The following is a 24,339-nucleotide window of genomic DNA, read 5'->3' on the forward strand; positions in this document are numbered from 1 at the left end:
TTGGTTATGGAAACAGAAGCTGAGGTTGGAGTTGTGCTATGGCCAACCATGCTTCTACTAATATATTGTATGCTTGCAAATACATATATACTACTTGTCTACTTATTGTTATGCATTCTATTGTTATTAAGTTGATGTACTATATTGGCACATTGAAAAAATTATTTCCTTTGAAAAGTATGTTCAATCTTCTTTTGCTTGTGCTTCGGGCCAACCCAATCCCATCTAGTTTTGACTCGGTAATAATCAAACCTGGATATTATCAGGTTCATTTAGATCTAGGGTCAGGTCTGAGTCTAAAAATTAACCCAAACAATATTTAGGGTTAAGTAAGGAACAAACATAACTCAGCCCAACCCAACCCACACTCACCCCTGGATTGAGATAAAAGATGCATCAGAGAGGATCCAGAGGACAATAAATTAAATCAATCAGTAGCCAATGAAGCTTAAAATAGAAAAGCTTCATTTGAAGCTATCAAATCTAAAACATCAAGAGGATCAAAGTTGGAGGATGAAACATGAAACCACCTTGTGCTTCCCTAAGCTCCACTATTAGAAATCACCTTTGAGTTTCTTGCTTTGCCATAGGACAACAAGAGGGTGTTGTCGCGAGCCATGCCATGGTTGCAGTCGAAAAATCACCTCCAGCAAGAGATAAGAGATAGAGTCTATCTCTCCTGTGATTTGGGTCAATGAGGAGAAAATGGTTCTAGTTTTTGAAGAATAAATGAAAGAAAATTAGTATCTGCTTTGGGCTGACCCTAATTGAATATATGGGCTTAGCTTTATCAAAGTCATCTTAAACTCACCATGCCGATGCTAACTGAAAACTTAGGCTTGATTCGCATCCTTGTATGCCACATGACCCCATTACTAGAAAATAAGTGTTGCTACTAGTTGACACTTAATATTTACTCATTGTAGACTATCCCATAACTTTAGGATGTTGAAACATAGTAAACCAAGAATCGCTAGATCAAAAAGTATTATTGTTATTAATATATAATGAAAATTAGGTTTAGGTACACAACTTTTAAAAAAAGTGTAACTTGTGGATGGGAACACGAATTCTATGAAGGATAGAAAATGTGTAATTGTATTCTTGATCTATGATTTCCCCAAACTTGTGGATCTCATCCATGAGTTCCTTAAAAACTACACTAATTCTATAAATATTTTGAAACATATACTAAACATGTGATAGATTATACTACCTACCTAATTTTTTCCCATAACTTACGTGGGTGGATTTGATAAATAAGATTTTCTCAATACTAATTTAGTAGGGTTGTGACTCTCTCTGGTAGATAGTACTGGAAAATGGGGGAATGGAGTTTGACAATTTTATAAAAATTATTTTATTTATAAATAAATAAAACACTGACCATTAAAAAATTATCCGCAACATATGTAAGATCTGAACCCGATATTGAACAGCATTTATTCAATTTAGCAGGGTATATTTATTTCTCTTTTTTTACAAGCCTCGCACCGAGAATGCTTGGGATGAAAAGCAGTTTTTCTCAATTTTTTCACACCAAAAATGAATTTAATTTCATACCTTCATAAATCCTTCTAATTTGTTTGCTTAGCCACTTTCACTTTTTTTTGCAATGACCAACAATACATATATTTTTGGTGAAGTACTAGCAATACATTTTTAACACATGCTTTTTAATACAATTGCTATTACTGAACGCAAAAAAATAAAAATTATTAATGAATTTCACACAGTATATATATAATAACTTAGTGAATCCCTGGTAACAGTGGTTGAGAAAAGTGTGTCTTTTATCCTAATCCTAATATTATCCACAATGGATAAGATATATAAGAGCCATAGATTGTACTATCTAGAACAAACCTTAAACCTTGTCCCTTCATACACTCCATTCATTGAAGCTCACTATCTGAAATGTCGACCTCTCCATTCACCACTTCATTATTTACAATCCCTACTTCTTCATATTCAACTCATTTCTCTTCTAAGCTCTCTCATTTTCGTTCATTCAAAGCCTCAGCTTCTGATCAAGTTCCTGCAACTCTCTCCCAAAACCACACACCAAGAAGAGAATTGTTGAAGGGTTTAATTGCATTGCAGATTCTTCCGCTTGTTGTTCTTAGAGAGACACTACCATCACATGCTAGAGAAGTTGACGTTGGCTCTTTCCTTCCTCCTTCACCATCAGACCCATCTTTTGTTTTGTTTAAAGCTTCTACAAAGGACACTCCTGCACTTCGAGCAGGTACATTAAAGATGGAACATTTAAGCTATGCATTCTGTACTTGTGGTTACTTGAGTTCAATGTTAGATCATTGTTATGAAATATATGGTTAGTAGTGTCACTTATTACATTATTATTATAAGATGAATGGGGAATGTGGTATGATAAATTTGGTATGTGATTGGGAGGGTTAAGGATAGAATGAAGTAACTATAGTTGAAGAGATTAGTGTAGTGAATCCAGTGATTGTAATGGTCATATATCCTTTGCATTAGACATATATGCATCATTAAGATATTCTCAACAACCTAAATAATTTTATGGACTAGGATCATCTGTCCCAAAAAGACCTTATCTCATGTCCCCAATAATATTTCCCAAAATAATATAAAATATTAATTTATGATTTTTATAAAAACTAATTCCAATAGAGTAATCCATTTTGATTGGTTTGATACACCATTGAAAACATTAATGGATACAGGTGAAATTCATCTTAATTTTATAGGCCTTAGGAAACTTTGATTTTGATGCCTCTTCAGCAACTACTATCACATATGAATGATATGATCTTAGGAGGAATGAACTTTAGAGGATTATGCAACCTTTCAAAAAGCTTCATTAGCATTTAGGTCAATTTCAATTATGGAAGAGGAAACTACATCAGCCTCCCTTGATATTTAGATTTAATGATATATGTATTATTTCTTATTTAAAAAATTACACTAAATATTTCAATTGTAAAGTGTATAAGTATAATGAAAGTGTAATAATAACATAAACCTCTAGGGGCAAATGTAATAACAACATTAAACTCGAAGGAAGGTGGAGAATTTCGATGGAAGCAATATGGTGGCATTGTGCAAGAATAAATTAAATAAGTTGAGGGAGAAGGAAATATGGTGGCATCCTGATAGTGACTATAGTCATATTGTATCTAGAATCCCATAAATTCATTTATTAGGTTGGGACTCACGTGGAGATAGGGACCAAGATGAAGCATTAGACTCTAAGGCCGATGCTGACAATGCCTCCCTCGCTGGCAAATAGGATGATCTTCTATGTGAATGCTTATGGTGTTTCTGTAGCATTGTATAGAAGGATGTTAATTGCTAACGGATCTACAAGAGCACATTGGTGTTGATTGACTTTGATACAAGGAGTAATACGAGCATTGGCTTGGATGCAAGGTGTAATGTGGGTATTGGCTTAGATGCAAGGGTGTGAATAGACATTAGTTGGCAGTGATGCAAGGTGTGTTGTGAATATACTCCTTATAGTGGAGTATGATAATTCTTTTGAATCAACGTGGAGATTGTTGAAATTATTGAAATATATAATTGTAAAAAGTCTCACATTCCATAACGTTATTAGAATAAAAGAGGGAGGCCAAAGCAACACGTGAAGTATCTCATGCACCTTGGACAGAGGACATTATTAAGCAATGTTGGGTTGATTCAAGTGTGAAGTCTCACAATGGATATGTAGGGAGGAGTAAATGAGTTTATAAGTAGAAAATGTCCATGAAATTAAAGGCTTAAAGTTTTGGTTTAAGACGTGGTGTCTCACTTGTGGCTCTCCACTCTTTCCATACTCCGGTAACAATGGAACTCCCCGATGGTTGGAGGTTCCCCGTCACAGTCTGGTCGTCCAACAAGCACAGTTGACCAAACCTTGTTAATAAATTTTATTACCTTCTTCCCTTTTCTTTATTTTTATACACTTTATTTGGTTGTTCATGGACAATGCTGCGGATAATCATTTGCGTGCACCAACCACTGAATCCAATATATAATATTGGTTTCTCACATCCATTTAAATCCTAAGAATGTCAACATGGTTATGCTTTTACTATGGATCCAATCTTTTAGTTAAAATGAAGATATCTAGCAATATCTGAGTGACATTTACTGTCCTCTAGTGTTGCTCATTTGAACTGATACTCTAGCTTTAGTTCTTTGCAGGAAATGTGCAGCCATACCAGTTTATCCTTCCCCCAACATGGAAACAGCTACGCATAGCAAACATATTATCTGGAAATTACTGTCAACCAAAATGTGCAGAGCCCTGGGTGGAAGTTAAATTTGAAGATGAAAAACAAGGAAAAGTTCAGATAGTTGCTTCACCTTTGATTCGCTTAACAAATAAGCCAAATGCAACAATTGAAGACATTGGAAGCCCAGAAAGAGTGATTGCTTCTCTTGGACCATTTGTCACTGGAAATACATATGATCCTGAAGAGCTTCTTGAAACTTCGGTTGAAAAGCTTGGTGACCAGACGGTATAATATTTATTTTCTGTAGCTTATATTGTCTTCAAATTCATGTTTGCTTTTTGGAATATTTTGAAAACTCTAGAGGATATAGGCATTGTAAGCTTTTTGGAATATTTTGTGATTAAAAAATTGAATTTGATGTGGTCTGATGTGACCCAAATGTGGTCTGATGTGACCCAAATGTGGTCTGATGTAGATTCGTTGCAGTCTGATACGACCTTGTCATTGTGATTCGGTGTCGCACCACAATTGCGATGTGATGTAGTTATAGTGGTCACAGCAAGTGTAATATTGTGGCCGGATCATGTGATGTGGTCCACAATATGAGAAATTGGTTTCTTCCATATCTCTTCAATGAATAACAAACCCACTTCTCACTCCCATACAAATATTAACAACTGACCGAACATAAAAGAATGTTATTTGTGAAATTCACACCATAACATATAGTTTGTATCCCATGTTCTTGAAAGGTAGATATTCTATGTTCTTGAAAGTTATATAGTTAGTGACTGATATTATTGAGACTATTTCTGCAGTACTACAAATATGTGCTTGAAACTCCATATGCTCTTACTGGTTCACACAATCTTGCGAAAGCAACAGCTAAGGGAAACACTGTTGTTTTGTTTGTGGCTAGTGCCAATGACAAGCAATGGCAAACTTCTCAGAAGACTCTAAAGGCCATGCTTGATTCCTTTCAAGTATAGTTTTCTGTCACAGGTAAATAAGAGAACCTTATCTTCAATTTATTTCCTTTTTAAGTTTTTGTTTATGCAAATTAAGAGCTATGTTGGCCTCCATTTGAATATTTTTGTTCCAAGGTTAAAATCATATAACATTCTAGCCTTTCTTTGTCACTGTATATAAACTTAACTGGTTACTTCAGTACTTATGTTTGGTTATCTTAATTTATTTTATATCTGTAACCAAAATCTAAAAATGTAACAATAAAATAGAAGAACATATAAGCAAGTTCAGTGACTCAACTAAATAGGGAAGATTAATGAAGAGACTACTGGTCCATAATTTGGAATACTGGAGGAGTGAGACATATGGTATAACAAAGAGTATCTTTCACTCTTGAGTAAGAAATTAATTCATTTTGGGTGTGTGATTGTTTTTCCTAACAAGTGTCGATCCCAGGAATAAAATATTTAACATTTTCGTCTATAAGGATCTAATAGGTCTTACACCACTAAACTAACGTCTTGTTGCTATTGAAACATATAAAAAAAATAAAGTTTTGCAATCATAATAATTAGGGTCCAAAATTACAATTAAGCATTTTGTTAATGAGCTCTACAAGTTTTCTTTGTTCATATCAGTGCTCTATCAAGTAAGACCACAATCATCTATGGACCCTCCTTCATTTCAAAACCTTTGGTGATTACATATAAATTTGTATGTAAATTGTATAAAATCCCATTCTCATGGTATTTTGTATTCCAATGTAGGTATTTATCAACAGAACAGTGATATTGGTATGCGGCAGATCAATAAAATTAGAGGAAGGTTGAATATTTTGTCCATTTTTGTAGACCCTCATAAACTCATAGTTTCTTGGTTGACTTTGAAACCTTGGAAAAGATTACTAATCTTTTTTTCACCAAAGTTATGTCAATATATCAACTTAGGCTGTAAACTATATCTTCGCTTGTGGAGTAAAAATGTGTACATATATTTACACTTCCCAAATCTTACTAGGTATCTCATGAGCCGTCCTTTTATGTCATCATTATATGAAACTAAAAAACTGATTAAAAAGCTAGTTAAAGACATGATTTTGATGCTTTGGACTTGACCTTATTATTACCATCCTATGTGTTGCAATTAACGTTTGAATGGAAATAGTTCCCATCAATGTTTTATGCTTAAATAAAAATGAGAAAATTACTATTAAGACGTTGTTCTAATAGTGTAAGGTTTTGTTAGATTTTCAGGATGGCTAAAAAGTTAAGGTTTCGATTCTTGGAAGCAGCACTCGAGAGGAAAAGTTACATACACTGAAATTGATTAATTTCTTATCCAAAATGTAATGTTACTAGGGCAAGTAAACAAGGTAATGCTTCTTGGACTTGATAACGGATACATTAGAAACAAGGACATGAAGGTTATTGTGGTGTACAATTATTTTGGACCTAATTGCAACCAAGACATGCCTATGTAATTGTTGACTCCTCAAACAACTTTGAAACACATAATTAATTATCAAGTTTTCTTATTAATGGAAAAATGCTACAGAATTGGAAATGGGAATGCACATGTTGCAAACAATCTTTACATGGATGGGTGCAATATGCCATAGGTAGAAATATGGAAACCAACATCAGGGAATAAAGAGGTAATTATTTTAAGCAAATCAACTAGTAATTAAGATTCATTACCCAAATTAAGAAAATGTTATGAAAGTTTAGGTATTTGTGTTTATAGAATGAGTGGAATGTGCAATATTAATTATTTTATTTGTGCAGTTCACATGGAGAAAAACCACTAGTGTAATGAGAAACACATGGAAATTTCACTCAGTGAGGGACGCTTTTGAAAATGGTGCCTCCTTCACTAAAACAAAAGGTGGACAAGTGCAGAAGCCACATTACAGTTGTAAACAAAGATTTAAAGTTGCTGATGACAGATTAGTGAGATCATTAACAAGTTCATTGGGCGTGTTAGGATGTAGTAAAACCTCTATATTGAGTTATAAAATAGAGAAATGATCAAAATGCAAAATTGTTGAACACAACTCGCATGACTATATGGTATACAGACCAAGTAAATTTAGAAATTTTGTATCCTCAATGTATTGATACTCCACTTAAAGAACGAGAACAAAGTGATGAAGATATATATTGCAAATGTACAAATATTTTAGCATTCATTGTCCAGTTTTGGTGGATTACTTTTTCATTTTGTTCATTCGAAATTTGTAATTGTTCAAATTGCTATACATCTTGGACTAAAGTATTTGAGCTGAGTGAAATCTTAACACATGCGAGTTTGTGATACTACATATTAACCCAAAATCTTAACACATTAAATCTATGTGTTTGTCCACTTATATATTTGTTGATTCATTCACAAATAAAGGTGGTGCACTTTCTTGGCTAAATCATCAGAAAAACGCCCAAAACTGGGTCCAGTAAAGATGTTATCTAGTGCCACAGCAGGACTCATATCCCTTGTTATGAGGGACTCCTCGCTGAAGCTTTACCAGGAATTTCTATGGGACTCTATCTGTCGGTGACGAAAATTAACAAGTCTCACTGATCTGATCTCTAGTGTAGTAATTTTTCCACATCAGAAATGGACAGCAAGACTACTATTCAATAAAGCATGACAAGGTATATCAGGTTCTAAATTCTCAGCTTAGCATATTATAAAAGCTTCAAAGAAATGTCTCAACTCGGTATAGTTGGTCAACCCCACTTAGGGTATGCTACTTAAATATGTTATGTACAAAACTGGACCTCAGTTTCCTTTCCTCTCAGTCCCCACATCCTTCACCACAGAAACTAGAACTCGGGCTAGATGATAACAGCTCCGTCAAAACACTTCACTGGAGGAAAGGTTGTCTGATGTCATACTTAAGCAGCCACCAAATGAGGAGAAGCACCAGGAAGACCACATGAGTATGTGACATACTTGACACTATCTATAAGCACAACCACAAAAATGCGGGAGAGTGACTTTGGTGTCATTACGCCATCAACATTAACATCTGCGGCTTCCTTGGGATCCACTAGCACTGAAACGACCATAGAAGAGTTATTACCATGGAGGGGGTCATTCTGTGAGTTTCTGACATGATCTTCACTTAGGTTCAGTTTGGATCCAGGAAGTGGATCAGGTAGCCCATGGAGGATTCTTCTGCTCCTGCTCTTGTTAAGGGTGGTATCGTTTTGACGGTTTTCTGAAGAAATATTGGCTACAGCAGTTGCTGGGACTATAGCTCCAGGAGTTGGAGAGGCATCAAACTGAAAAACTTCTGTGCACATGCCAGAACTTAACATTGGCCCTGCATCAGGGAGCCAGAACATTCAGTATATTTATGTGGGCAGCAAAATAAGCAGTTAAATACTTATTTGACATAACTTAGACAAATATGCAACACAACAAAAGTTAAGCAGCAATTAATATGTCCGAATGTGATGCTAGAACTTGAGCATGATTGAAAGAGGTGAACAAAATGAAGATATTTCTTCAGTTCTTGTATTTAGCACAGCACAATTTAGATTATGGCATAAGAAAAACTTTTCTCAAGTACAATAGTTAGGCCAAAAAGCATCAATTGGTGGGCTATTACATTAAATTAAGTACTTCTAAAACCAAGATCAAACTAATCTGACACTCCAAAGGAGTCCAAGTTGTATCTTAACCAAATTTGGAAGACCTATGTAGCAAAAGGAACTTACTGCAAAAATATTTACGAGATACAAGTTCATAATTAGCAGACAGCAAGATAATTTTGTTGTCAAGAGATAACCAAGGAGCATCCAAAGCAAATACAAGACATGTTAGCTTAATCAGCATCTCCAAGAAAAGTTCAACACAATTGACAGCCTTAGTTCTAAACATGTTATATGTGCTACTAAATTCAGATTAAACAGCAACCATGACGACATAACATAATTCAAAAGAACACGACACATCATTCCTGCATTGCTTTAAAGAGCAAAAGTCGGAAGGAAAGACTGATAATCACCTGCAACGCCTTCACGGAACCACTGTTGCATTTTACCATCAGTTGCACTGGACTTCATATGGTCCTTCAAAGTTTTGGTTGAACCAGAGCCAAGAGCCTTCCTCTGTTCATGTGAAACCCTATACATGTGAGGATGTTGACCACTATTTCTTCCAGCTTCAGGAATAGCCAATGCAGAATTCGGAATGGCCAAACCAGTCTCTCTCTTGTCCTTCTTCACCTGAGACTCCATTTGAGATGCCATAGTTTTCTCACTGGCCATGATGGAATGGATTATCAAGTTTCCATCAATCTTCACCAGCTTATCATTCCTAGGAACATACAAAGAAGCAACAAGAGGCTCACTAGCATTGCCGCCCGGACGAACAGATTCATCCGAATGCAGGTCATGCCGTTCATTTGACTCTTCTAGCTTCCTTCGCCTCTCATAATTCCTTTTATCAGAAATACTAAACCTTCCATCAGAAAATCCTACATCCTCATCCCTTTCAGATTCATTCCTATGACCACCATTTACAGGCCAAACCTTTCCTCCACCCTGGCCATACACCCACCTATCACTTACATAGCTAGACCTACCAGTTAGATTGTTCACTAAACCTCCAAACTTAACATCCACCATAGGAACAAGACCACCAAAAAGCATGATAAAGAAAAACAAACCCAACAAACTAATGCTAGCAACCTTCTTAGTTTTCACCTCACTCTTCTTACCCACTGACTTCTTACTCTTTGGCGCCGCCGCAGGTTGCTGAGGCCTCAATCGAGGAATAGGAATAAGCGGAACCTGAGACCCTTGAGGCTTGACAACATAGGGAGCACAAGGCATCCAAGGATAAGGCATGGGAGCCATAGGGGGATGAGGGTACATCCCAGCACCAGCACCCAATTGCTGCCTTAGAGTAGCATTCTCAGCCATAACAAATGAGATCTTGCTACTCAAATCAGCAATGGTTGAATTCATTGCCTTCACCTTCTCCTCAAGCTCCTCCACATAATGCTTCTTCCTCTGCCTAGAAAGGTGTGCACTTTCCCTATTCCTCATCAACCTTGCCTTCCTTTTGTCTTCCTCATCATCAATACCATTCACATTATCACCGGAATCAATTTTTTGGGTCTTGTTCTCCACATGCACAAATGATGATTTCCTACTCTTGGTAATTCTAGTTTCAGCACTTTCTTCACTTTGTTCTTTCTTCCTCTTCAGATCACAACCCTTTCCATTTTCTTCCACTTTTATACCCTTATCAGCATTTGCATGAGATGAAATGTCTATGTAACGATCAGAATCAGATGTGGGCGAGTTCATGGCTTCATATCCCGACCCAATATTTCCCGAACCCTGAGAAGAAACGGGTCCATTCGAATACTCTTCTTCAGAATCTGTTGACTGCATGCTCGAAACTTTAACATCAACAGAATTCAGAGAACCTTGATTACCAGTAGAATTATCTGCTGGAGAAAGCTCCTTCTTGAAACTAACGGAATCTGATGCTTGTGAATTCAAAAGCCTAGAAACGTCGTAGGTATAATGATCTGAAATTGCAGAATTACCGAATTCCTGCAATTCAGTATTAACGACGTCGTAATTGGAATTATGGGCATTAGGTTTAACGATATCGCCTTGATTATCGATAATCGGCGAAATTGAATCGCCGTTAGGGCTACAAACATCGGGGAAGAGAAAATCCTCAGCGACATCATCGAACGTGATTTCGAAATCATCAGTATCGCAGAAATCCATAGCGAAATCGAGATCTGAGGCGAAGGTATCAGTGGGTAAAGCGTTATCATCGAAGAGCGAGTCCATGGAGGGGAAAGGGAAGTTGCTGAATTGGGCGGCGAAATCGTCGAAGCAGAGATCGGAAGAATTTGACGGCGGCTCCGGCGGCGGTTGTGGTTGTGCGGCGAGGATTGGGTCAGGCATTGGGTGAAATTAGGGTTATGGAGAATGGAAAGAGAATGAAGGAAGAAAGGTTTCAACGAAGAAGAAGACTCTAGAGTTTGGGTTTTATGGAATTTGAGGTTTGCTATTTTAAGATTCTCGCGCGTGGAATCACGACACGTGAAAACTGGGTGCAAGGTTATTGATTTCATAAGTCAATGTTTTTATGAGAAAATGAGAAAACAATATTTTATGTATCTTACATTTAATTATATATTAAGTTTATAGACACAATTTAGAACTTAATAAATGATATAGAAATTGAGCATAATTTGATTAAATGACTATATCAAATATTCATAATTAATTTCTCATCATAAGTTCTGAATAATTAATAAGAAAGGGTAATACATTGAAAATTAGAGAAATAATAGCTTTATCACGATTCCGCACCTGTATCGAAAAAATTAAGAAGAGAGTATATATTGGAAAATAAAAAAAATAGAGAAGTAGTTAAGAGTGATTAATAAATCTATCTATTACCTATATAACAAAAAAATGTCCCTCATGACATATGTCAATCTCCCAAGTCCTCATGACATGTGTCAATCTCTCAAGCCCTCATGACATGGACATGTGTCAATCTCTCAAGCCATCATGACATGTGTCAATCTCTCGTCAAAACTAAATGTCCATCATCAACATTCCCTCGAAAACATGTCAATATTTCATTTTTGTTCATTGTACAATTTAATTCTAATGATTAATGGACTCATATGTTTTTTATTCCATGAAGAAATTACATCTCATAATAAAGGGGTTGAATCTCTTTTCACATGTGAATTACTTCTCCATCATTATCATTTCATATCTCCATATTCTTCTCCTCCTTTCATTTCATATTTCTCTTTTCTTCTCTCACCTATATAACAAAAAAAGGTCCCTCATGACATGTGTCAATATCCCAAACCCTCATGACATATGTCAATCTCTCAAGCCCTCATTACATGTGTCAATCTCTCAAGTCCCCATAACATGTGTCAATCTCTCATCAAAAATAAATGTCTGTCATCAACATTCCCTCCAAAACATGTCAATATTCCATTTTTGTTCATTGTACAATTTAATTCTAATGATTAATGGACTCATATGTTTTTTATTCCATGAAGAAATTACATCTCATAATAAAGGGGTTGAATCTCTTTTCACATGTGAATTACTTCTCCATCATTATCATTTCATATCTCCATATTCTTCTCCTCGTTTCATTTCATATTTCTCTTTTCTTCTCTCACTATTTGACATAACTTAGACAAATATGCAACACAACAAAAGTTAAGCAGCAATTAATATGTCCGAATGTGATGCTAGAACTTGAGCATGATTGAAAGAGGTGAACAAAATGAAGATATTTCTTCAGTTCTTGTATTTAGCACAGCACAATTTAGATTATGGCATAAGAAAAACTTTTCTCAAGTACAATAGTTAGGCCAAAAAGCATCAATTGGTGGGCTATTACATTAAATTAAGTACTTCTAAAACCAAGATCAAACTAATCTGACACTCCAAAGGAGTCCAAGTTGTATCTTAACCAAATTTGGAAGACCTATGTAGCAAAAGGAACTTACTGCAAAAATATTTACGAGATACAAGTTCATAATTAGCAGACAGCAAGATAATTTTGTTGTCAAGAGATAACCAAGGAGCATCCAAAGCAAATACAAGACATGTTAGCTTAATCAGCATCTCCAAGAAAAGTTCAACACAATTGACAGCCTTAGTTCTAAACATGTTATATGTGCTACTAAATTCAGATTAAACAGCAACCATGACGACATAACATAATTCAAAAGAACACGACACATCATTCCTGCATTGCTTTAAAGAGCAAAAGTCGGAAGGAAAGACTGATAATCACCTGCAACGCCTTCACGGAACCACTGTTGCATTTTACCATCAGTTGCACTGGACTTCATATGGTCCTTCAAAGTTTTGGTTGAACCAGAGCCAAGAGCCTTCCTCTGTTCATGTGAAACCCTATACATGTGAGGATGTTGACCACTATTTCTTCCAGCTTCAGGAATAGCCAATGCAGAATTCGGAATGGCCAAACCAGTCTCTCTCTTGTCCTTCTTCACCTGAGACTCCATTTGAGATGCCATAGTTTTCTCACTGGCCATGATGGAATGGATTATCAAGTTTCCATCAATCTTCACCAGCTTATCATTCCTAGGAACATACAAAGAAGCAACAAGAGGCTCACTAGCATTGCCGCCCGGACGAACAGATTCATCCGAATGCAGGTCATGCCGTTCATTTGACTCTTCTAGCTTCCTTCGCCTCTCATAATTCCTTTTATCAGAAATACTAAACCTTCCATCAGAAAATCCTACATCCTCATCCCTTTCAGATTCATTCCTATGACCACCATTTACAGGCCAAACCTTTCCTCCACCCTGGCCATACACCCACCTATCACTTACATAGCTAGACCTACCAGTTAGATTGTTCACTAAACCTCCAAACTTAACATCCACCATAGGAACAAGACCACCAAAAAGCATGATAAAGAAAAACAAACCCAACAAACTAATGCTAGCAACCTTCTTAGTTTTCACCTCACTCTTCTTACCCACTGACTTCTTACTCTTTGGCGCCGCCGCAGGTTGCTGAGGCCTCAATCGAGGAATAGGAATAAGCGGAACCTGAGACCCTTGAGGCTTGACAACATAGGGAGCACAAGGCATCCAAGGATAAGGCATGGGAGCCATAGGGGGATGAGGGTACATCCCAGCACCAGCACCCAATTGCTGCCTTAGAGTAGCATTCTCAGCCATAACAAATGAGATCTTGCTACTCAAATCAGCAATGGTTGAATTCATTGCCTTCACCTTCTCCTCAAGCTCCTCCACATAATGCTTCTTCCTCTGCCTAGAAAGGTGTGCACTTTCCCTATTCCTCATCAACCTTGCCTTCCTTTTGTCTTCCTCATCATCAATACCATTCACATTATCACCGGAATCAATTTTTTGGGTCTTGTTCTCCACATGCACAAATGATGATTTCCTACTCTTGGTAATTCTAGTTTCAGCACTTTCTTCACTTTGTTCTTTCTTCCTCTTCAGATCACAACCCTTTCCATTTTCTTCCACTTTTATACCCTTATCAGCATTTGCATGAGATGAAATGTCTATGTAACGATCAGAATCAGATGTGGGCGAGTTCATGGCTTCATATCCCGACCCAATATTTCCCGAACCCTGAGAAGAAACGGGTCCATTCGAATACTCTTCTTCAGAATCTGTTGACTGCATGCTCGAAACTTTAACATCAACAGAATTCAGAGAACCTTGATTACCAGTAGAATTATCTGCTGGAGAAAGCTCCTTCTTGAAACTAACGGAATCTGATGCTTGTGAATTCAAAAGCCTAGAAACGTCGTAGGTATAATGATCTGAAATTGCAGAATTACCGAATTCCTGCAATTCAGTATTAACGACGTCGTAATTGGAATTATGGGCATTAGGTTTAACGATATCGCCTTGATTATCGATAATCGGCGAAATTGAATCGCCGTTAGGGCTACAAACATCGGGGAAGAGAAAATCCTCAGCGACATCATCGAACGTGATTTCGAAATCATCAGTATCGCAGAAATCCATAGCGAAATCGAGATCTGAGGCGAAGGTATCAGTGGGTAAAGCGTTATCATCGAAGAGCGAGTCCATGGAGGGGAAAGGGAAGTTGCTGAATTGGGCGGCGAAATCGTCGAAGCAGAGATCGGAAGAATTTGACGGCGGCTCCGGCGGCGGTTGTGGTTGTGCGGCGAGGATTGGGTCAGGCATTGGGTGAAATTAGGGTTATGGAGAATGGAAAGAGAATGAAGGAAGAAAGGTTTCAACGAAGAAGAAGACTCTAGAGTTTGGGTTTTATGGAATTTGAGGTTTGCTATTTTAAGATTCTCGCGCGTGGAATCACGACACGTGAAAACTGGGTGCAAGGTTATTGATTTCATAAGTCAATGTTTTTATGAGAAAATGAGAAAACAATATTTTATGTATCTTACATTTAATTATATATTAAGTTTATAGACACAATTTAGAACTTAATAAATGATATAGAAATTGAGCATAATTTGATTAAATGACTATATCAAATATTCATAATTAATTTCTCATCATAAGTTCTGAATAATTAATAAGAAAGGGTAATACATTGAAAATTAGAGAAATAATAGCTTTATCACGATTCCGCACCTGTATCGAAAAAATTAAGAAGAGAGTATATATTGGAAAATAAAAAAAATAGAGAAGTAGTTAAGAGTGATTAATAAATCTATCTATTACCTATATAACAAAAAAATGTCCCTCATGACATATGTCAATCTCCCAAGTCCTCATGACATGTGTCAATCTCTCAAGCCCTCATGACATGGACATGTGTCAATCTCTCAAGCCATCATGACATGTGTCAATCTCTCGTCAAAACTAAATGTCCATCATCAACATTCCCTCGAAAACATGTCAATATTTCATTTTTGTTCATTGTACAATTTAATTCTAATGATTAATGGACTCATATGTTTTTTATTCCATGAAGAAATTACATCTCATAATAAAGGGGTTGAATCTCTTTTCACATGTGAATTACTTCTCCATCATTATCATTTCATATCTCCATATTCTTCTCCTCCTTTCATTTCATATTTCTCTTTTCTTCTCTCACCTATATAACAAAAAAAGGTCCCTCATGACATGTGTCAATATCCCAAACCCTCATGACATATGTCAATCTCTCAAGCCCTCATTACATGTGTCAATCTCTCAAGTCCCCATAACATGTGTCAATCTCTCATCAAAAATAAATGTCTGTCATCAACATTCCCTCCAAAACATGTCAATATTCCATTTTTGTTCATTGTACAATTTAATTCTAATGATTAATGGACTCATATGTTTTTTATTCCATGAAGAAATTACATCTCATAATAAAGGGGTTGAATCTCTTTTCACATGTGAATTACTTCTCCATCATTATCATTTCATATCTCCATATTCTTCTCCTCGTTTCATTTCATATTTCTCTTTTCTTCTCTCACATGTCTACAATCCAATGTTTCATTCGTCAATCTTCATTTCATTTAAACTTAATATGATGGATTCTATATTCCGCTACTAAATCTCCATCATTGTAGATTTGTTCTTATTCTATATGTTGTTTAAAGTGTATTTTTATTGATTTTTTCATTCATTAACTTAATATGATGGTTTCTGTATCCCGCTACTCAATCTTCATCATTGTAGATTTGTTCTTCTTTTGTAATGTAAATATGTTGTTTAAAGTGCATTTTTTTTTATTTGTAACGCCCCGAAAAATACTCTTTATTTATTACGTAGAAAAGTGAGTATTTTTTTTTGAATTAGTGATACAAAATTGTTTCCTTTTAAAAACCTTTCTTTTCCGGGACATCACTTTAAGTAACATATGGCGCGGAAATCAAAATCGGTTACCTAACGGTAACTGAAATGATACAACATTTCCTTAATATACATCTTCATATATATAAAAGATCACAAGTACTTAATATACATATCCAACAAGAAAGGGCGAGAATATTAATCATCGCCAAAAGATACTAAACAAAGACATGAACAAGCTGAAGTCGTCAGTGTTTCAAAAGTCACAAAATGATAAGCAACTCCTAGTGGCTAATTCCAAAGCTAGGATACCGCCTCTCCTCAATTCAGCATGCCCCCTCCTGGAACATCACGAACGGGTAGCTCCAAATCCGAGCAAAGCTGTCTATCTGACGAGCACACGTCTGAAAAGCAAGCAATAGAAAAGAAGAAAAATAGAGAGAGTAAGATATCTAATGAATATAATTCATTGACGACGTAGACTTACTCGGAATATTACACTCAGATATGAAAAGCAGTTCATATATATATAACATATCACATTATATAACTCATCAGTTATTCTCGTAAACAATTATCCAATCCACATGAGTAATATAACCAAACTCATCAATTGTTCTCATAAACAATTATCTAATCAACCTATGTACTGTAAACAACACTTATTCCCAAACAATATCATAATTCACCATTTATCAATATATAATTCATCGACAAGATATCATGACTATAACTAAATAACACATAAGTGGAGATCATAACCTCAAATAATAACATACTCATATATTATCTATAACCGACATCATAACTCACGTTTATCAACATAAACAATAATGTATCAACATACATTTCATAAACAAATATCATAACCATAAGTAATAATATGTGCATAATGTTAATGACGCATGATGTTTGTAACTCAAATGTGGGAATCCACTTCCACAAGTGCAATATATGCATGCTATGTCATGATCATCCATCTTACACCAATATCCTCCCAATAACCTAGTCGGAAATAAATCAAGAGTACAGGTCTCATACCAAGCCACTTTGTACGCACCAAAAAGCATTTCATAAGTCAATTGATAAATAAGTTCCATAGGAATAGTCCATAACAGGACGATGTCGTAACAAACACTTTCTGGACATCCCTCTCATTGATCCAGATTGCAAAGAGGGGTTGTCAGAGATTAGTTTAACATTGGAAATGATGTAAAACATTAACGAGTATATATTACTCAATTAATATTTCATAATTTCATTAATTATAATACTTCAAATTTATATTTCATTTTTGTAAATGATCCATAAATTCAAACAACAAATTGAATATAAATTGAATTAAATATTAATATTCTGAAAATTTATTATTTACAATTTGGCAAATTTGTATCATTAATAAATATTGCTTAAAATTAAGGAATATTAAATAATTTAATCAAAATATAAATCAAACAAATTAATTATCACAATCAAATCAAATTGCTTTAATATTTTGATTGTCACATCCTATTAAAGATTAAATAATTGTTTATTAAATAATTTGGATTCATTAATTTATAATTTATTCTGATTTATTGAATTGCATAACGGACATGATTAATTGAGCATATTACACAATTAATTAACATTAGAAACTTAATACACAATTATAAATTATATTGATAAATAAATAATTATATTTTAAATGTAATAAATAAATATGAAAACTCAAATTTTATGGATCAATTACAAAATTGACATTATACAATTAATCAATTAAGTTAAACAATCAAATATAATAAGATGATGATACAACAAATTAACTCTATAATGTATGTGATTTATTTAAAAATAAAAGGAATATGATTACATATGCAATATTAAAATATAATGTTACTATAGCAATATTAAAATAATAATAATATGAATCATAATATATTGTTTTGTAATAATTTTAGAGTCAAAGAATAATATTTATTTTCATACTAATCTTATTTTAGAATCAAATAATAATGAAACTATAAATTTATTGGTGATTTTTTTTATTAATAGGATACTACTAACTATATTATGTTATGTATGTGTAAAAAACAATGTTGGAAAAGTCGAGCAAGACGTTAAACCAGAAGAGGTCCCGTATTAAGTTTATCTGATTTAAACAGTCAAACTGTATGGTCTGACTGTATGATTTTATATATAATTAATATTTTTTAACATTTATTGATAACATATATGTTTTTAACCATGCGAATGCACGAGCAACTTACATATTCTTAATCATAAATACACATGTAATATGTGTTGTTAATCATGCGGCAACAAAATACCGTTCCGTACAAATGCCGGGTATCTTGCTAATTAGTTGATAAAAATTACTATAATGAATAAGAGTAGATTTGAAAAATACATGTAATCTATCTTGCTCGAGCATCAAGAGATATGAAATAAAATAAACAAATCTAAACATCAAATGTCTTGGAACAGAGTGAGTATATATAATCAATAAGGTAAGACATTAATGTATCTTCAAAATTAATAGTTCAATTCTTGTGAGCAAACTTGTTAAAAGGAATAGTCACAAAGACACAAATCTCAAAAATATTAATTAATTACCAAAAAAAGGTGAGAGAATATCATTAACAATACTAAAAAAGAATGAATATATATAAGGAGTTATATGTTTACACCACCTTTATAGTTTATATTGTGTCAACTCTTACCCAACTGTACTGTAGTAATTTTTATCAAAATTAAATTTATTCAAACCAAGCATTGAATTGAATATTCATATTCTATATATCTTATATATCAAATTTTACAAAAATGAAGCGCTGCTTAGTAACTGATTTTTTTACTGAAAATAGTTAAAATGAGAACAATTATTATTATGAGAAATGATAATAATTGATATAAAGATTTTTTTAATGATTATGTGCAAACTCTTTTTATTTGGGTCACTATATATATATATATATGACACATTAAAATAAATTTTTTATAAAATTTATATTATAATAAATATATAGTTTATTGTTTGAAAATTGCCTGATAATTTATTTTTTATAAATTATAATACATAATAAAAGATTGTTCTAATAAATGCTTTGACTAATTATAAATTCCATAATCTATGTAATATTAATGAAAATTAAAATACATAATTAATTAACATTTTAATGATTTATAATTTAAACTAATAATAGATTTCCTAATTTATATACATATATAGGTGGGAATTTCATTTGTACAAAATTAAATTATGTTAACTATTAATTGTCAATAATTTTTTTTAAAAATGAATTAAGTTGATTCATCCATTGATTAATGACTGTATATCATCTTGTAAAGTATGTATAAGATTGAATTGGGTCATAGAGTTGATAAATTTATTTATAAAATTAGTAGCCATTTTAAACTTTTAGTAGAATGTGTTCGCAGTAATTGATGCATTAAAAATATGAGAGAATATGTTGTTCATTAGCCATGTAAAGATTATTATCATTATCAATTTATTATTCTTAAGGTTTTTTTTGTACTACTAAGTATATTCTTACCTTTTTGGGTAATGAATTAATTCTTTTCGGAGTTTGTGATTATTTTTCCTAACAATTGTCGCTCATAGAGTCAAACCATCAATATTGAGATCTAGTAGAGCCTTACATCACTAGACCAATATCTCGTTGGTTTATTATTCTTGAGTTAATGCTTATTAACTTATTATTTTTTAAGTAATGGTGATAAATATGAATTTTGGATGATATTTGAATACTGCAAAAGAAATACAATGTGTACACAAATATTAAACTATAAAAATTGTTATAAAATGAAATTAAAAAACATTTTATTTAGTACATGCTTTTAATTTCAATTAAACAAATGAATAGCTACTTGTTTTGTTAATATTTTCCTTCGGTCAAACATGACTATTAAATTTAAATCATTGTATATAGGTATATAAATAAATGAATCACTATAGATAAAAATATTAATGCTATATTAATTGACTTGTATTTATTTCCTAATTTCGTTTGCCATGTGTCATCATCATTGTCCAGGATGAGGATCATTGTCCTATCTTGGTGTTCATATTTCTGTCTCACTCCACTTATAGTAAGACATGTGGAATAAATATATTATTTTTATAAAATAAAATATTATTTTTGACTTATTGACAATTACTGATTAGTCCAAGACATGAGGTAGAAAATTTGATGGAAAAGGATCCCGTTCCCATTATCCATTACCAGATTTTCTAATACTGGAAAAAAGATTTATTTTAAATTTCTGTGTAGTTAGTTTAAATGATATATGCTATACTTTTCTTTATGCAAATTCAAATTCAAATGGGGTGGATAAAAAAACTCAAGACGGTAGACTCAATTTCCTTTGGTCTATAAAAAATGTGTGACAAGTCCTTTGGGTTAGTTTTGGTTAGATAAAGAAGGTTTTAGAATTATTTCATTAGTATATTTTATGATTATGAAATTTTTCATTTTCTTTCTTCTCTTTTAAAATTCGACTCACAACCTAATATTAAGAGGAAAAGAGATAATTATTAACATACTTATTTTACCATATATAACAAGATTGAAAACTTAAGATCTATATGCTATATCATTTGAATAACTATAAATTATATATTTTAATATATATAAAGTGATTCAAGTAAGAATAGTTCTCATATACAACTTGTAAAAATATTAAATCTAGTCATATAATCATAATATTTAAGTTTAAAAGTTATTCTATGATCAAATGATCATTTAAACGATAATTTGCATTTATCTTCTAATATTGATCATTCAAATAAAATCAAATAATTCATATTATTATGAGTGTAATATGTATGCATTCACAATGAAAAGATTTATACGCAATCAGTGCATCATTCATAATCTATTTACATTACTTTTATTTAAAAGTCAATAATAATTAAAAATGAATATACACATCATTTTCTCTATTATTATTCTCATTTCTCATAATATAAATTATTAATAATTCCTATATATAAATGATGACATTAGTCAAAATTATTTATTATCACAATGTTCTTTATGCATGTTAATTTTTATTATTAGTATTATATGGAATTTATAATTAGTCAAATTATTTATTAGAACAATATATTATTGTTGCTTTAATATATACCATTATTATTAGAAAACATATACACAATTATTACATAGGGAACAGTTCAATTGAGAACAAATGTGATTTTAAGAAATGAAAACAACCAATATAAAATATTTGATCTTATTTAAATGAAAAAAATTAAAAGATGAATAAACATCATTTTTTAATTAAGTATTCATGTGACAATGAACTAATTTTTAATCTTAACCTTTCTTGTATGATTATATAGCTCAAAATTATTATTCTCACAAATTTATATAAGAAATATTTTCGGTTGAATCCTTCATTTCATTTATATATGTATGTGTAAAGTTGAAACCATTTGAATAAAAAAAATTCTAAAATTTGAGAAAAATGGTCTACATTGTTGGGGCTTTTTAAGAAAATATGATAACATAATAGGTCAACTCATTTTATAAACAAATATTATAGAACCTTTAGCAAAATTTCAAATTTACTATGAAATTTAGTTATTAGAACTTATTTGTCTTATTTATTAAGATAATGATTTTATTAACTAATTAAGAGAAAATTATGTATGTTGGACCAAAAATATAAAATAATAATCAAACTCAGTAATCATTCATTGTTTAAGAGATTACTAATGTGCATTTATACTATAATTTTTTTTATATAGTTAATCAATAATTTATCATTCATATTTTAATCATTTTAATTATAAATGACTCATATTTATAAACAATACAAATAAATTATGGATGATAGACTGACTGCATAAAAAAATTTACACAAAAATTAAATAGTTATTATACTATTTTTAATTGATAAGCTAGAAACATAAACTAAATAAATTGTTTATTAACTTCATTCATTCGCTAAAATATATTTTTTGCATTAATTGATGCGAACATAATGTGGCTATAATTTGCTGGGTTACAAACAACATGATTTTTCCAAATATAAAAGTTCTAATAGACTAAGAGAACTATTTCTAACTTATACATCAACTCTACTTATACTACAAGTCTTTTGTTTAAAAACAGTTAAACAATTAAGCAGTTACAACAGCAAAAACAGATTTCAGTTATAACACAAAACAGACACGTTAATCGATTAAAACTACCATTTAATCGATTAACGGACTTACAAAATGACATTCAAAACAGTTAAAACAAAAAACACATATTCAAGAGAAATTTGGTTATGTTAATCGATTAAGCTACCACGTTAATCGATTAATTGAGGCATTTATGCATATGTTTCACAATGCAAACTTCTAATATGTTATATGCAATATGTATACATGTTTTATCATTTATATTATGTATAATATGCATAGATAACATGTATGATATATGCATGAACATACGATTAACTAGATGATGCCTCTCTTGAATAAGGTAGTTCAATTATGATGGCTTAAGAGACTAGCATCTAGGTTCACCTAACCTATACTCACTTACTACGGCACACATCCCAGACTACTTAGGTTATAGACTCAATAAGCATTCATGGCTCAAATGGGCTAGCAAAGGATAATCATGTACTTAGGTTAGTGTTTGGCCGAGTGGGTTTCAAGAAACAACTGCCTTTATCTTATCCATGTATCACAATCACTTAGTAGAAATAGAAATTCAGACAAATTCAATAGTGCTAATCTAATGCAAGTTGATTTAGATCAGTGTATATTTCTCACAATCACCCACTTTCAATCTCATGCCTGAAGGTGCAAGCATGCATGAATGAGCATATTGTGTGTGCAAGCAAGCATTACATAGATTTTGATGAAGACAAAGGTTGTTGAAAGACATACTTTGATAAAGACAAGGATCAACAATAAAGATTAATGATCAAAGGACAAGCTTGAAGGGATGAGAAAATCAACAAATAACAAAGTCAGCATTATAGTCAAGACTCAAGTTCATACAAGGCAAAGCATTCAAGAAGATCTGAAGGCTAAGTATTTTATATCTTTATTAGGTCTTAAGATGTTTTCTTAGTAAGAGTCTAGGCTAGCATGAATCCCAATGGAAGTCTTAGAAGCTAAAATCAATCAAAACTAAAATGAGACTTACATGCATATCTACATGATTTACATGTACATGCATACATACATGATCATATGTTTTTTGATGCATTTAAAAAGAGTTTTAAATTATACATCATTCAAAGTCATGCATCATACTTTTATAAATCATGTAGGAGGTTCTATATCATTAAAATATCTTTTTGCAAAACGATTAATTGATTAAGAGATATTTTAATTGATTAAGCATTGATTTCTTGGGAACCCGTTAATTGATTAAGTATGGATTTAATTAATTAAGTATGGGTTTAATTGATTAAGTATGGGTTTAATTGATTAAGGTTTGTTGTTGTTTCCGTTTTCTGGTATTTTCAAGAATTCGTTAATCGATAAAGTGTAAGGGATAATCGACTAACTATAGCTGAAAACAAAATAGTATATTAATCCAAGTTTTTCATATTGTTTCATAATATACATGGACATTGATTCATAGAGTTAGAACTCATATACGAAAAGCAGATTATACATTGTTCTGAAAATCTTAAACTCTTTCACTTTCATATCTTTAGAGAGATTTTCAAAGTGTTCTTCTGAAAAAGATAAAAGGGTGAATCTTTAGAAAGATACCCATTGAGCATTATCGTCAAATCTTTTGTAAAAATAAACCTTACATCTCATGTTTTCTGTATTGTAATTGTGAGATTTGCATAGGGGTTTTTAGATTCTAG

At 32.6% G+C, this 24,339-nt stretch overlaps 2 protein-coding genes across 12 annotated transcripts; one reads left to right on the top strand and one right to left on the bottom strand.

Moving 5' to 3' along the window:
* LOC109358936 (psbP domain-containing protein 6, chloroplastic) lies at positions 1,852–6,685 on the top strand. 7 transcript variants are annotated; one of them, XM_019603443.1, is made up of 4 exons: positions 1,852–2,248; positions 4,192–4,508; positions 5,042–5,225; positions 6,438–6,685. In XM_019603443.1, exons 1-3 carry the CDS (start codon positions 1,918–1,920, stop codon positions 5,210–5,212), a joined length of 819 nt encoding a protein of 272 aa, XP_019458988.1. In that variant the 5' UTR covers positions 1,852–1,917; the 3' UTR covers positions 5,213–5,225; positions 6,438–6,685. The 7 variants fall into 7 exon arrangements, with proteins under 7 accessions (XP_019458988.1, XP_019458989.1, XP_019458986.1 ...); XM_019603444.1 differs by having other exon boundaries at positions 6,446–6,684; XM_019603441.1 differs by lacking the exon at positions 6,438–6,685 and adding an exon at positions 5,962–6,134 and having other exon boundaries at positions 5,042–5,245.
* Positions 7,812–15,077, bottom strand: LOC109358376 (bZIP transcription factor 17). 5 transcript variants are annotated; one of them, XM_019602562.1, is made up of 3 exons: positions 14,978–15,077; positions 13,008–14,947; positions 7,812–8,517 (listed from the first exon to the last, which is right to left on the bottom strand). In XM_019602562.1, exons 2-3 carry the CDS (start codon positions 14,932–14,934, stop codon positions 8,087–8,089), a joined length of 2,358 nt encoding a protein of 785 aa, XP_019458107.1. In that variant the 5' UTR covers positions 14,935–14,947; positions 14,978–15,077; the 3' UTR covers positions 7,812–8,086. The 5 variants fall into 5 exon arrangements, with proteins under 5 accessions (XP_019458107.1, XP_019458110.1, XP_019458106.1 ...); XM_019602565.1 differs by having other exon boundaries at positions 13,008–13,071; positions 13,105–15,047; XM_019602561.1 differs by lacking the exons at positions 13,008–14,947; positions 14,978–15,077 and adding exons at positions 9,205–11,144; positions 11,175–11,272.

The sequence above is a fragment of the Lupinus angustifolius genome, chromosome LG10 (genome assembly GCF_001865875.1).
Source record: "Lupinus angustifolius cultivar Tanjil chromosome LG10, LupAngTanjil_v1.0, whole genome shotgun sequence".
Classification (NCBI taxonomy): Eukaryota; Viridiplantae; Streptophyta; class Magnoliopsida; order Fabales; family Fabaceae; genus Lupinus; species Lupinus angustifolius.

Bases quoted from the DNA above. Each gene is read 5' to 3' on its own strand.
- LOC109358376 (XM_019602562.1), bottom strand. From the start codon at position 14,934: ATGCCTGACCCAATCCTCGCCGCACAACCACAACCGCCGCCGGAGCCG. The intron at 8,518-13,007 runs GTGATTATCAGT...TCCCTGATGCAG, and splicing joins GTTCCGTGAAGGCGTTGCAG to GGCCAATGTTAAGTTCTGGC.
- LOC109358936 (XM_019603443.1), top strand. From the start codon at position 1,918: ATGTCGACCTCTCCATTCACCACTTCATTATTTACAATCCCTACTTCT. The intron at 2,249-4,191 runs GTACATTAAAGA...AGTTCTTTGCAG, and splicing joins CACTCCTGCACTTCGAGCAG to GAAATGTGCAGCCATACCAG. The intron at 4,509-5,041 runs GTATAATATTTA...CTATTTCTGCAG, and splicing joins AAAAGCTTGGTGACCAGACG to TACTACAAATATGTGCTTGA.